At 46.1% G+C, this 13,911-nt stretch overlaps 1 protein-coding gene across 1 annotated transcript in view; it reads right to left on the bottom strand.

Annotated features, from left to right (window-relative positions):
* SCUBE3 (signal peptide, CUB domain and EGF like domain containing 3) overlaps positions 1-13,095 on the bottom strand; it is a 47,345-nt gene extending 34,250 nt beyond the window's left edge. The window contains exon 1 of the mRNA XM_044672103.1: positions 13,011-13,095. Within this exon, the coding sequence (XP_044528038.1) occupies positions 13,011-13,095 (85 nt within the window). The remainder of the gene's footprint in view (positions 1-13,010) is intronic.
* Positions 13,096-13,911: the final 816 nt, after the last annotated feature.

The raw sequence follows: 13,911 nt of genomic DNA, 5'->3' as shown, positions 1-13,911 counted from the left end.
AATTTTGCTTGCTTAACAAATGTGCATTATATATTAGAGGAGTCATGTGGGTCCAGGGCTAAAGGAAGAAATCTAGGCTGCAGGTAAGGCAGACACCCCTAGGTGGAGCCCACCACAACATCTTCCTAGGCTGGGCTAGCCACTAGCATCGGAAAGTTGGGAGACTTGGATGTTATTGAGGTAATGGCTGAGTGGGTCAGAAGAGGCTTATCACCTTTTCCTATTCAGGTATAAGAATCTTATACTCCAGGCAAACCAATCAACTCATTTCAGTCTATCACTATTCAGTTTAGTTAAGTGCCCAGCTGCCTGTGCATCGGGCTTGTCCTCCCTGTGACCCTCTGGCTGTTTCCCTATACCTGGCAACCCCTTTTCCCTCTCCTTCCCCCATTCTGCAGTCTCCTCATCCTTCTATAACAATTCATATTGACGCTGGCAAGGTCAAGTTTGCAAAACCCTTTTTTTACAACAGTTCTGTGAAGTAGAAAATGCAATGTTATCTCCATTTGTAAACTGAAGCTTCAAGACCTTGTTAGGGTCACTTCAATGCCACAGCCAGCATTCAAGTCCTTCCTGCCCAGGTCTTCTACCTCTCCAATATACCATGCTGTCTCTCCAGGCTTGACTCAAATCTGATCTCCATAAAGCCTTTCCCAAACACCCTGGCTTCCCTTTTCCCAGAACTCCTACAGTCCTTACTTGGCTTCCGTTTAATTATTGATGCTCATGTGCCACTTCTCATATTGTTGCCTTAAATTGTGAACTTCATGTGTGTTTATGTTATCTGCCTGACCAGCTCTTCAAAGGCAGATGGATCCTTCATACTTCTTTGTAATCTTTTAGGTATTTGGCCCAAGGTGTAAGGCTGTTAGTACCCTCTCCCCCACTTCAAACATTTTTGTAAAATCCTTATTGCCTTCTGTCAGTAGCAGTTATAAAACAGAAGAACAGTAAAGGCTAGGCAATAGAGGTAAAGTAACTTGCTCAGGGTCATATAACTGGGAAGTGTCTGAGGCCAGATTTGAACTCAGGCTCCACCTTACTCCAGGCCTGATTCTCAATCCTCTCTGCTACCTAGCTAAATCCTTACCTTTTCTCTTAGAATCAATACTGTATATCAGTTCCAAGGCAGAAGAGCAGTAAGGGCTAGGCAATGGGGTGATTTGCCACAGCTAGAAAGCCTCTAAGCTCAGATTTGAACCAGGGCTTAATACTGTATATCAATTCCAAGACAGAAGAGCAGTAAGGACTAGGCAATGGGGGTTAAATGACTTGCCATAGCTAGAAAGTCTCTAAGCCCAGATTTGAACCCTTGTCTCTAGGCCTGGCCCTCTATCCACTAAGCCACCTAGCTGTAAACCTGCCCCCCCCAAACATTCTTAAAACATTTTGGTTAGTCCCTCTCTCTTTTTTCCCCTTAATGGCTGCCAACAGTGGAATATAAATTTCTCAAGAGCAGATACTTTTCTCTTTTTTGGTCTTTTCACAGTGCTTTGCCCATACTAAACACTTCTTAAAGGATTGTTGAATGGACTAGAAGGTGTTCCATAAATACTACTACATGAAGAAGGTGATGCCTGTGGCACTCAGTTGCTTAAAAGGTAGCTCTTCACCATACTTTTCTCACAACTGAGAACAATAATCCAGTAGACACTGCCATGGTCTCTAAGGACATGTCAAGCACTAGTCTTTCTTTCTTTTTTTTAAACCCTTACCTTCTGTCTTAGAATTGATACTAAATATTGGTTCCCAAGGCAAAAGAGCAGTAAGGACTAGGCAATGGGGGTTAAGTGACTTGCACAGGGTCACACAGCTAGGAAATGTCTGAGGCTACATCTGAACCCAGGATTTTCCATCTCCAGGCCTACCTCTCTATCCACTGAACCACCTAGTTTCCCCACTATTCTTTCTGATTTCCCTCTTCTAGACATTCTTCTCTGCCCACTACTCCCCTATATTTGAGATCTTCCCCTAGAATGCCAACTCCTTAAGATTAAGGATTATCTTGCTTGCTTGGATCTGTATCAGTAGGAGAACAAGTGGTTAATACATATATATGTGTATATATATTTTTTAATCCATTCGTATTTGTGTCTTTATATCATCTTTATGGGAAGGGAAGATATGAGAAAATTATTCCCATTTAGTTGTTCAGTTGTTTCAGTTGTGTCTGACTCTTCATTATCTCATCTGGGGTTTGCTTGGCAAAGATACTAGAGTAGTTTGCCATTACCTTTTCTAGCTCATTTTACAGATGAGGAAACTGAAGTAAACAGGGTGAATGAAATGCCTTGCCCAGAGTTACACAGCTGGCAGAAGTGTGAAGCCCGATTTGGATTCATGAAGTTGAATCTTCCTGATTCTAAGCCCAGAGCTCTATCCACTGCCCCACCTAGCTCCCTGTTACAGTTTCTCTGGAGGAAGGAAAGATTAAGGGAAATGATTCCCATTTAAGGGCTACAGAAATCTGAGGCCCAAAAGAGGTAGAGAGAAAGTTATCTTCTATGTGAGGGAACTAAAGAGATACTCTAGATTCAAAGAGTTATAAGGGACTTAGAGGTCATCTAGTCTAACTTCCCACCCAGGGTAAGAATCTCCTTCACAGTATTCGTGACAAGAGAGCATCCAGCCCCTGCCTGGGACCTCACAAAGGAGCCAATTCCTTTTTCCTCAGTATGCCTGTTCCCCATGCTGCTTCCCCATATGAAAATAGCATCAAAGTAGAAAACACAAAGTATCGTGTTCTGGGTTCTGGGTGTTTTGTTTTAGGATGAATATTTGTAAACTGAGCAGTTTCTAAGGGAAGGAAATTAGGATTGTGAAGGGTCTTAAGTTCCTACTGGAGAAGTAGTTGAAGGAACTAGAGATGTTTAGCCTGAATAAATAAGGTGAGCTGTCTTTGGAATAGGGAATAAGAGGATCTGGGTTCAAGTCATACCCTGTGTGACTTTGGGTAAGTCACTGAACTTCCCTCTGCCTCAGTTTCCTCATCTGTAAAATGAGGGGTTGGACTAGATAGCCTCTGAGGTCCTTTCTAGCTTTAGATGATAATAAGTTCCTGAAGGGGTATCCTGTGAAAGAGACACTGGACTTGCTCCACTTGGACTCAGAGGCAGTGGGTGAGTTGTCAAGCAACAAAATGAGCTTTGATCTAAGGAAAAGTCCTCCTAATAATAAGGGAGAACCCAGAGTGGAAACCGGGTACATTGGGTGACGGTGGATTTCCCCTTGCTGGAGGTCTAAAAGGAAAGGCTAGATAACTACTTGTTGAGTATTTTGCAGAAGGGATTAGTCTAAAGGGCCACTGGTTTCCTTCCATATCTAAGATTCTACAATTCTAGAATTCATTCAAACTCAGTATTAGCTAAGACCCATCAACCCAAGCCCTTTTCATAATATTAAACCCTCGAACATGCAGATGCTCTTGTATTCACATACATCTGTCCTGACATGATATCCAAAAAGCGACAATAGGAGCAACCTAATCCAGTACCTGGATGAAAGGAACTTAAACCATTATCCTTGGACCATATTCTCTCTTCACTCTCTTCAGTGTCACCCCCCACCCCCGAAAAGACTCAAGTAACTAGTGTTGCTGGGGATGTTTCCTGGTGGCTTGTTATATTAATAAATCTCTATTGGCTTTAAATTTTTTCCCCTGGGTTTAGTGAGTTACTAGTTCATGAGGTTTTAGGCTACTACTTGAAGGGCTCCTTTGGCATGGCAGGCCTCAGAGAGAGGACAGGTGCAGAAGTGGCTAATGAGAAAAGGCTAGGATAGAGGGAGAGAGAATTTCAGAGATGGCCTCATCTTTACCCCCATCATTAGGCCTTCTTTCCCTCCATGCAAGGGAGATAAATCATTTCTCTTCCAAGAAAACAAAATGTTCCTCCACATTTTATATGTTAATATAAATATAGAGATTTCTATTATTTTTCTATTATTATACCTAACATACCTATATATTAAATATGAAATGTTTTATATTTATAATTATATAGATTTATGATAATTAAATTATTATACATTTATAATATAAAATATGTTAAAATAAATATAGATAGCATCATGTAATAAGTGTCTCTATAGTTATAGCATCTGATAGATTTCAACTGTAGTGTAGTGGGAAAAGCACCAGGTGAAAACAAAAATAGAGTTTCTCCTTCTTGGCTGTCTGACTTTAGGGAAGTCACTCTTCCTCCCTGGTCCTCACTTTCCTCATCAGGAAAATGGTGATAATAACTGCTGTATTACTTAACTCAATAGGGTTGTGAAGAATTTGCTTTGAAAATCTTGCATCTCTATAGAAATGTTATTATTACGACTACAGGCCTGTGTGGTCGGCAGGGGAAACATTCTGAACCAATGATTATATTCCTCATCTGTGGAGGTTTACATTATCCTAGTAATTAATTTGCATTGCACCGAATTGAAATGAGCTGAATTCCAGTATCCTGCCAAGAACAATTCTCAGTGGAAACTGTGCAATGAGCATCAGAAGTGAATATCAGAGTATGGGCAGCAGAGAGCAAGAGAGATGGATGGCATGGAGGTGTGGACTGGAGGAAAAGGGGAGCTTAGAGTTAGGGTGGACTGGGGTGAACAGAAGGCTGGGCATTGTGGCTATGGGCAGGTGCCTTCTTCCCTTGGCTTCCCTCTGCTGGGGCCAGGCAGCTGGTTAGAAACAAAAACAAACACCAGAGATGCAGGTTCCTGCTGTTAACAGCTTCAAACCACTGGAGGAAAACTCCAAATAAATATAATTAGAAACTTGTAAAAACGTCCTCTTTGTAAACCTGTTCCTGAGGGACCCTTGGACTCCCCCCTCATCCCAACCCCAAATCACATAAACTGCCACTCCACCCCCATCCCGGGATTTTGCTGTCCAGTTTCCCAAGTCAGCTTCTTCCTTCATGTGGCTTGCCCACGAATCTCCCTCTTCCTCTCTGGTTCTTTCCTCCACTTGCCTCCATAGGTTACTAGAGACTAAAGAGTTGTCAGGTTTGGGTATCCTGAAAGCCAACCCTTATAGCCAAAGCCCCCAAACTTATGTCTCTATGGTCTTGGCTCTAGCCACCAAGAAGACTCCAGGTTGAAATTGAAGGCACCAGAGGTTGTGCCTGTTTGTGGAACAAGTCAGTTCAATTCCGTACTGATGGATTAAATATCTATTGAGTACAGAACAATATATTAGGGTAAGGTTGGGGGGGGGATAGTCTGTTTTCTCCTGTCATGAAGCTTATAGTATAGTGGGAGATAATATGCCTGCAGTGACAACTATGATACATAACAAGTACATTAAAAATGTGCAGAACAGAGTCAGTTAGGTGGCTTAGGGGATGGAGAGCCAAGACTGGAGACAGGAGGTCCTGAGTTTGAATCTGAACTCAGACACTTCCTAGTTGTGTGACTCTGGGCAAGTCTTAACCTCCATTTCCTAGTCCTTATGGCTCTTCTGCCTTAGAACCAATACTTAGTATTAGTTCTAAGACAGAAAGTGAGGGTTTAAAAAAATGTGTAGAACAAAGTGCTCCATAAGATCCTGAACTGTGTATGTGGGGGTATGGGGTAGGGGCTCAGTGAGAATCTTTACTGACAGGAAGCATTAAGGAAAGCTTCCTGAAAGAGGTGACATTTGAGCAGGAGAAAAAGGGAAGGAAAATATTTTAGGCAAAGGGAATAGCATGAAGAAAGGCACAAAGGCAGGAATATATGGGAGGACAGAAAGTCATCTAGTTTAGCTAGACTGTAGTCTTTGGGAGAGAGTGAGTAATCCAGGAACAGTGAGGTTGCTCAGTGTATAGAATGCCAGGAGATCCTGGTTTCAAATCTGGCCTTAGAAATTCTCTAGCTGTGTGACCCTGGGCAAGTCACTTAACCCGATTTGCCTAGCCTTTGCTCTTTTGTCTAAGAATTAATACAGAAAGTAAAGGGTTTAAGAAGGAAAAAAAAGACAGTAATCTGAAATACCACTAGAAAGGCAGAGTAGTACTAGGTTGTGGGGGGCTTTGAATGCCAGGCAAAAAAGTCAGTTGCTACACATAAAGGAAAGTAGCAGGGAATTAGGAGAATGGGAAGGTAATACTGGCATAAAATGTAAAGGTTTGGCCTAGGGTTCAATATGGACACTGGGCTCAGGAATCCAGGTGTCAGAGCTAGAACTTACTGTCTAATCATCCATGCTGAGGAGCCTAATCCTGAATTCTGTTCAACTTTCAAAATCCAAATAGTTCATTTCTAGTTTCCAGCCCCAGAAGAAAGAAAAGAAGGAAGAAGGAAGGAAGGAAGGAAGGAAGAGAAGGAAGGAAGGAAGGAAGGAAGGAAGGAAGGAAGGAAAGAAGGAAAGAAGGAAAGAAGGAAAGAAGGAAAGAAGGAAAGAAGGAAAGAGGGAGGGAAGGAAAGGAGGAAGGAAGGGAGGGAGGGAGGGAGGGAGAGAGGAAAGGAGAAAGGGAAATTTTAAAAGTTTTATATAGGCTGCTTTCAATAGGAAACTATGTGTAATGAGAAATGTGTTATTAGAAAGTTGGAAGTAGGGAGGAACCAGGGTGAGGAGGGGGTATATTCAAGTGTCAGACTTAAGTAACAAATTCAACCAAATTGAAAGAAGAGTCAGGTAGAATTTCCAATTCCTGGAAAGAAAGGAAGGAGGGAGTAGTGGAAGAAAGGGGAGAGAGAGAGAACACACACACACACACACACACACACACACACACAGAGAGAGAGAGAGAGAGAGAGAGAGAGAGAGAGAGAGAGAACAGAGAGAAAGAGGAAGAGATGGAGAAAAAGATTGGAGAAAGGGAGGAAATGATGGAGAAAGAGATGGGAGAAAGTGAGGGAGAGAAAGAAGAAGAAAGGGAGAGAGAAAGGGAATGAGAGATAGAGAAAGAGGTAGGAGAGAAGGAGGTAGAGGATGAGAGGGAAGGAGGGGGTTAGAAAGAGATTATGTGTGTGTATGTGTCTGTAAGTACACATGCATGAATTGGGTTGGTTTAGGGGAATGACAATCAGGGAGCTTTGAAAATAAATCCAAGGATCTCCACTAAATATTTCTATTGTCCTTTCCTGCAGCAGCAAGAAAAATTTAAACTAGATGTGAAAAGAACTTCCAGTTTTCCATAGAAGGCTCCTTCATCATACTCTGAATTTTCCCCAACCAGACTTACTTTTGCACCAGTCTTGAATGCCATCTGGATAGCCAGTATGAGAGGGAGGGAGGTCAGCTGGGAAAAAGGTTAATCTGGTGAGGGAAAGGGTCACATGGATGAAGGGAAAGTTTGGCTTTAAAGGCCCTGCCTTGCCTGCACCCACTGTTTCATAGATGAATCTTTCTCTGTGTTGTCTCCTCCTAATAGAACATGAGCTTCATGAGAGCAGGAATTGTCTCCTCAATGCTTAGCACAGTGCTTGGCACATAGTAAACACTTTGCCATCTATTCATGGTATTCTTTCATCCTCTTCTCCTTCCTCCCCACACTCCTACAGGACTGGACTGAGGTTTCTGATGCCCAGTTTCCTCTCCAGGTTATGACATTGGATTTAGGAGATTGTTGGGGGCTTTTCCTTCTCTCTGATTTCAAAGTTTCGGACTTCTTGATGTTTGGAGAGGAATTGTGATAGAATAGGAAGAAAGACAGATCAAAAGAATTGGGCTTAGAGTCCTAGCTCCACCACTGACTGTGTGACCTTAGCAACCTCTCTAGGCCTCAGATTCCACATCTGTAAAATGGACCCAGTGATTCTTGCATTACTTACCTTGAGAGTTGTGGAGAAAGTGCTTTTAAGGTACTGAGGGACAGGAGAAAAGAGGGACATAGGAAATGAGGAATACCTCAACACTGCATCATGCCTGGGGGTGAGGAGGCTATCTCATATCTTTCTCAATGGGGCTTCCAGTCATATCTTCCTTCCTTTTAGTTTTTAGCCCATGGCACTGAAGCTAACCATTCTACTTCCTTGCTTCCCTGAGATGAAACAAAACACAAACTGTGTACCTTCCTTTTTCTTCTCACCCCAACACTCTGAACACACATGCACACGCACGTTCACACACACACGCCCTGACGAGCACACACCTCACATTCCCAAACTCACAAACACAGCTCTCTCTTTTTACAACAGGTCCCAGCTGCGCTTGCAAACAAAACCGGTTCTCGTGCACTCAGATCCCGAAATGCTTCTAGAACAAGGGCTGCCTGATAACTTTCCTTCTCTACCTTCAGTTTTCTGACTTTGAGGGCCTCTGCTGAGAGCTATGAAAACTCAAACATCTCGATTCTCTCTTCTTCTACTCAACTACACAGGTGGGGAGAGAGGCAGGAAGAAACCCAGAAACCGTCTTGGGCCAGCTTGGGTTTACCTCACCTCCCCCAACCCCTCCTGACTCCCCAGGGATTATCACCAGGAAAGCAGAGACTCAAGGGAACAGCTCAAGAATTTCTGAGAGCTGTCTTTTAAAAAATATTCTCTTCCTGCCTCTGATTCCTTCCCATCCCTTAAATCCACGAGAACTTACAAGAAAGCATCCCTGTGAGTGTTGGGAGCTCCAGAGCAGCCATAAGCCTGGCAATGTCCCTAAGAGGCCCAGCCTTGGGAACTGCTTGTGTGAGGAGTAAGAAATCATAGGGTCTGGAGTTAGAAAAGGAAATGGCTCCCCTGGCCCAAGTGGGTGAGGAGTAGGGGGAGGGGAGGGAGAATGGACCATTTTCCAGCCACAACTGCTGATGGATGGGGAAGAGGGGTCTTTGGGAGATGAGTGGGACCAAATCAGAAGGGCCTGACATTTCGATGCTTACTGCTGGTTGGACTGAAATGGAGTTGAATTGAATCTGGATCTTGAAGGCCCAGCCTTTCTTTCCCTGACCAGACTGACCTGCAGATGGCAGTAGGGGTAAAAAATGAGATTTGGGTAAGTTCTGAGTCTAGAGCCTGGGACCTGGCAAATCTTCATGCCCCGAGACAGGAATATTTCTGAGTGGATGCTTCCCTCCTTCCCTCCTGGACCCACCGGGGCCTAAGCAGTTAGAAACCAGCTGTCCATGGGGCCACCCTTCCTCGCTGACATAGTTATGGTTCTCATTTCATATTTGGGAGGGAGGGGCGGGAGGAACAGTCCCCTCACTGTAAGGCCCAGCCACAGGAGCTGAGGGAAGCAGGGAGGAGAGGAAACAGCCACATTAAAGGGAGAGAAAGAGACACACACACACACACACACACACACACACACACACACACACACACACACACACACACATATATACCCAGACAGAGACTGGAGAGACGTACATAGAGACACTCAGAGACAGGGAGACTCTGTTTGAAGGCTTCTCCCAAGAGTAGCGGCCCCTTTCGAGGTTCCAAAGACTCCTGTCTTTTAAAGCGTGAAATACCTTATCAAAAGCCTATCGATAATAAGGAGAAAAAACAACAAGGTAGAGTCTAATCCTGTGGAGCCAGAGCCAGCAGCGTCAGGGGAGGAGCTTTCTCAGGAGGCCAGGAGACCTTTTCATTCAGCTGTAACCTGAGCCCTGCAGAAGGATTATGTCTTTTTAACTGCCCCCCCCCTCCAGCAAATTAATGCTTTTAAGTTAACAATTATCTCAGTTATCCAGTCAGTCTACTTAAAATACATACACATACACTTGAAAACACTCAAAACCACACACTCAACACGCACTCACTCCTATGGCCATTCACTTGTTCAACACTTATTCCCATGCCTTAGAATTTGCACTCACACTCCACAGACCCATATTCCCTCGGATACACCCAGACATCCCCACTGATGAGGAACAGCAGTCCCAGAAGGGTGAGGCTGGAAGGAAGGGACCTTAGAGATCATTCAGTCTGTCACCGTCCTGTCTCCCACCCCACCAAGGCCCCCATTTTAGAGATGGGAAAACTAAGGTTCAAAGAATGGATCCCAAGGTTTTTGACTGTTGGTCTGATTCTCTTTCATTAAAAAATAAGAGAGTTTCTGCATCTAAATACTCATAAATACATTCACACAAACCCATACCAAATATCCTTGGCAAAATTGTGAAACAAAAGGGCAACGTTTCTCTTGAGCTCTACCAGCCTTGTCTTTCAGCTCTATCAAGCTTCTGATTGCCTTCTTTCATTTTCAACTCAGCACCCCCCCCTTCTTTAGCCCTAGGCTTCCCAGTGTTCTCAGAAGGAGAGCTGAAAGGAGGAAAGGGAATGACAAATTAATTTAGACTAAAGTGTTAGTGACTTAATATGCTACTCCTCCTAGGGGGCATTTGCATCAAGAATAGGACAATGCTTAACCCAAAGGGATAAGCCACTGATAATAGAATTTCAGGCGCTGGTGGCACCTCAGTGGGGGAGATATTTTTGAGAAAGGGGATCTTCTCAGTCCCCTCCACCCCAATCATAGGACACAAATTGGTTCTGCTTACATTTCTTCGTCCTCTTGGTTTTATCAGCTCTGTTCTCCTGCAAGCATCTGCCCTACAGAGATAAAACCTAGCACCCCCCCCCACTTACCCCCTCCCCAAGCTCAGAAAACTTACTATTAAACACATCTGTACATGCTAAGCCTAGCTCTGAGAGCTTCCTGTCCAAGGTAGTTGAAACTGAGGGGCTGTCAAAGGCTCACCAATGCCAACCCTATTTCTTCTCCCACTTCACTGGAACTCCCAGCTCTTGGGTCCTAGACTCAAAGATCAGAGCCAGAGTAGAAGCTACAGGAATCCCAAAGTACCTCAGGGTAAGTGTCAGCTCCTGAGTGATCTGAGAGATAAGTAACCCAGAGTTCTGGAGATGGAAAACTGTAGCTCTTTGAGGCCAAATAATAATAGTGCGTCCATTTTTGGATCCTTTCAAGTACCCAGTAGAGTACCCAGCACATCCCTGGTGCCAAGTTAAGAGTTACTGAATGAATGAACAAAATCTTTAAAGTGGTATGGGGGTGGGGTGGGATGAAGGATTGAATCCTTCCAAGCCTGGAGATGTGGGGAAACTCCCAGGGCCCTTGGTGACACCTGCCCCATCCAGTGGTTTCCATCTGGACCATCTGTCAATGTAAACCTTGAGGATGTGCTGCACCCCACTCATTCTCCCCCACCCGACCCCCCAGGCATTGGTCCACATCAGACACTGGCTCCAACTTGAAAGAGGCCCTTATCTTGTCTCTAGATTATTGCATGAAATCTGTTCCTTCCTTCAGACTAAACTCCCCTGCTAATTCCATGTTATGAGTAAGTCAGCACGCACTACAAAAGCCAGCTTTGTTTATGAAAACGCAAGCAAATCCATAGTGGGGAGAGGGGTTGCTCCCAAGCTGGGAGACGGCCATGGTGGTGGCTGTGGTGGCTGCCAAGGAGCAAGAATTGGGGAGCAAGGATTCGAGAAAAGGTGGCTGGGAGTTAGGATGGGGTGTGAGAGGTGGTGGTGGGAGGGGAGTGCTGGTAATTTGACAGCTGCAGATCTTCAGGGAGGGGGTTGCTCTTTCATGAATGGGCAGTATTTTGTGAAGCCGGTTGGGGGAGGGGGGGGAAGAGTGAGCTGAATGTTCCAACCTTTTCTGTTCAGTTTGATGGGAGTTTATCCTTTCTAAAAGAAGTGAACTCTCCCCATACTTAGAGACTCTTTCCCCTCACCTAAATTCCCTCCCCCACAACATTCATATCCATAACTCACATCCGATTCAGGTTAAGATCGAAGCTCCTCCGGGCTCCGAGACACACAGCAGACACTCCCAGACACACAGGCTTCCCTAACTTTCAAGTTCAACTTTCCCCTTTCACCTTCCCAGGGCTGCTCCAGCCAGGCCCCAGAGTAGCTAGGTAGAGTTACCACTCCAGTTCAAACCCTTGCCTGGAGGTGTTTTCTTTTTCTCCAACTTCAACCCCCTACCCCACCCCCCTCACACCCAGGAGGACCAGGGGATGGGGGAGGGGAGGGATGTCTCGGGGAAGAGCTGTCCTCAGGCCAGAGTGACTGCTCCAGGGATGGAGCTGCTCAGCCTTGAGAGTTAAGAAAGGATAAGCAAGGGGGCTCCAGGTTTGGGGGCTGGAGGCCCTTCTTGCCCCTCTGTCTCTAATTCCTAGAGGGATCTGTCAGAGCTCCCAAGACTGGAATTTTACTTTGTTATTTTAATGAAATTCTGACCTGGATTTAAATGGAATTGGAAACCCGAGGCCTTAATAAATAAATATTATGATAAGAAATGAAAGCCATACAGGACGAAAGAGATTTCCCCTCAAAAGAGACAGAAACTCAACATTCTTCTTGGAGCCGGCATCACAAAGATTTTTCTTCTCCCTTTCAGTCCCCGGTCCGGGTTAAGGGGCTGGCTGCTTTTTTCCAGAAAGTCTCCTATTGTTCTTTAAACACTTTTCAGCTGATAAGACAGCAGCCTTGAAATGCTAACTGCCCCGTGGATGGGGGAAAATATGGTATGGCTGAAAAGTTTGATTTCCCTTAGACTGTTCAGACCACAGTTAAAGTTTTTGAAGATGTTTAGGAAAAGAAGCAACAACTCTAACTCTCTCTCTCGTCTGTTTTTTCTTCTCCCTCAAATTCTCAGAGGCCATTTCTGTCCATAAAGCAGGAGAAGAATGGACCTACTGAAACCCCTCAAGGGTCTTCTTTCCAATTTCCCAAATCCGAGATTCGAAGTTGCCCCTTCTCCCTTACAAACTCTACCGTTCCTACTTCCTGCATAAATTTTGCCCCTTCGGGGATAGTACCTCATTAGTGCACGTGTAAACTCTCCCCCACCCAGACTAGCTATTAGAGTAAACCGAGGTTTCTATTCTGACAGCAGCAGCACATACACAACACACCTGCCCAGCACATCCGACAGTGCTCTTGACTGGCCTCGTACTACAAACCCCATCTTCCAGCCCCCGGGAAAGTTCCCATCTCTCGACCAGCGACTCTCGGAGACCGAGGGGAGAGCAGCCAGCCCCGCCACCCTGGCCCAGGTTCTAGGCGCCTTGGCCCAGGGGGTGGGGGAAGTGGGGCCAGACAGAGCGTCCTCTTACCTTGGCTGGCTTTACTTTGCTGAGAGGCGCGGGCGTGGACAAGGACGAGGAGCAGGCAGAGTCCCGAGGCGCTCCCCAACCCCATGGCCCGAGCCTGTCGGAGGGGAGGGAAGGGGAGAGCAGGCAGGGTCTCCGAGACCTCTGGGAGGACGGAAACCAGCCTGGCTCCCGCACACTGCTAGGGGCCGGCAGGGGAGGGCGAGGGCGAGGGCGAGGGGGAGGGGGAAGGGAGGGGAGAGGAAAGAAGGGAGGGCGGGGGGCGAAGCTCCAGCCCCGAGCCGGGCGCGAGTGTGTGCGTGTTTGTATGTGCGCGAGCGCGTGTGTGTGTAAGTGTGTGTGTGTGTGTGTGTGTGGTTGTATCCGTGTCTGTTGTGGGTCTGGCTGTCTGTGGGTATGGGCTCGCGAGGATGCGGGCAGCCGCGGCTGCTCCGCTGGAAGCTCCTGATGCTGCTGGGATTCCCGGGTAGGAGGCTGGAGAAAGAGAGACAGAGAGGAGGCGAGGGGGCACCCAGAGCTGCAGACGGAAAGGGGAACTGCAGCCCGCCCTCGCTGGGGCTGGAGTGGGGCTGGAGCTGGGACTGGGGCTCGCAGCGGCGGCGGCGGCTCCTTTTTATAATCCCACCCAATTCCCGGTTTCGCCCAGAGAGCAGCAGCCCCGAGTGCAGAGGCTGAGTGAGGGACCTGAGAAAGGGGAGGGGAAAAGCGAAGACAAGAAACACGCCCTTCTGCCTCTCTTTCTTCCTCGCTCTCTCCTTCTCTGCGTTTCTGGGAGCCTCTCCCGGTGCCTTTGCCTCTGCCTTTCTTTGCTTCGTCTACTTTCTCTTGGTCCCCCGCTTCCCCGTCTGCTCCCACTCTTTCCTCTTCTCTTTTTCCTCCTTTCTTCTCTTTCGGCCTCCTCGTC

The sequence above is a fragment of the Gracilinanus agilis genome, chromosome 4 (assembly GCF_016433145.1).
Source record: "Gracilinanus agilis isolate LMUSP501 chromosome 4, AgileGrace, whole genome shotgun sequence".
Lineage (NCBI taxonomy): Eukaryota > Metazoa > Chordata > Mammalia > Didelphimorphia > Didelphidae > Gracilinanus > Gracilinanus agilis.
Note: the sequence above shows the minus strand (reverse complement) of the source record. Positions and strands in the feature narration are given on the sequence as shown.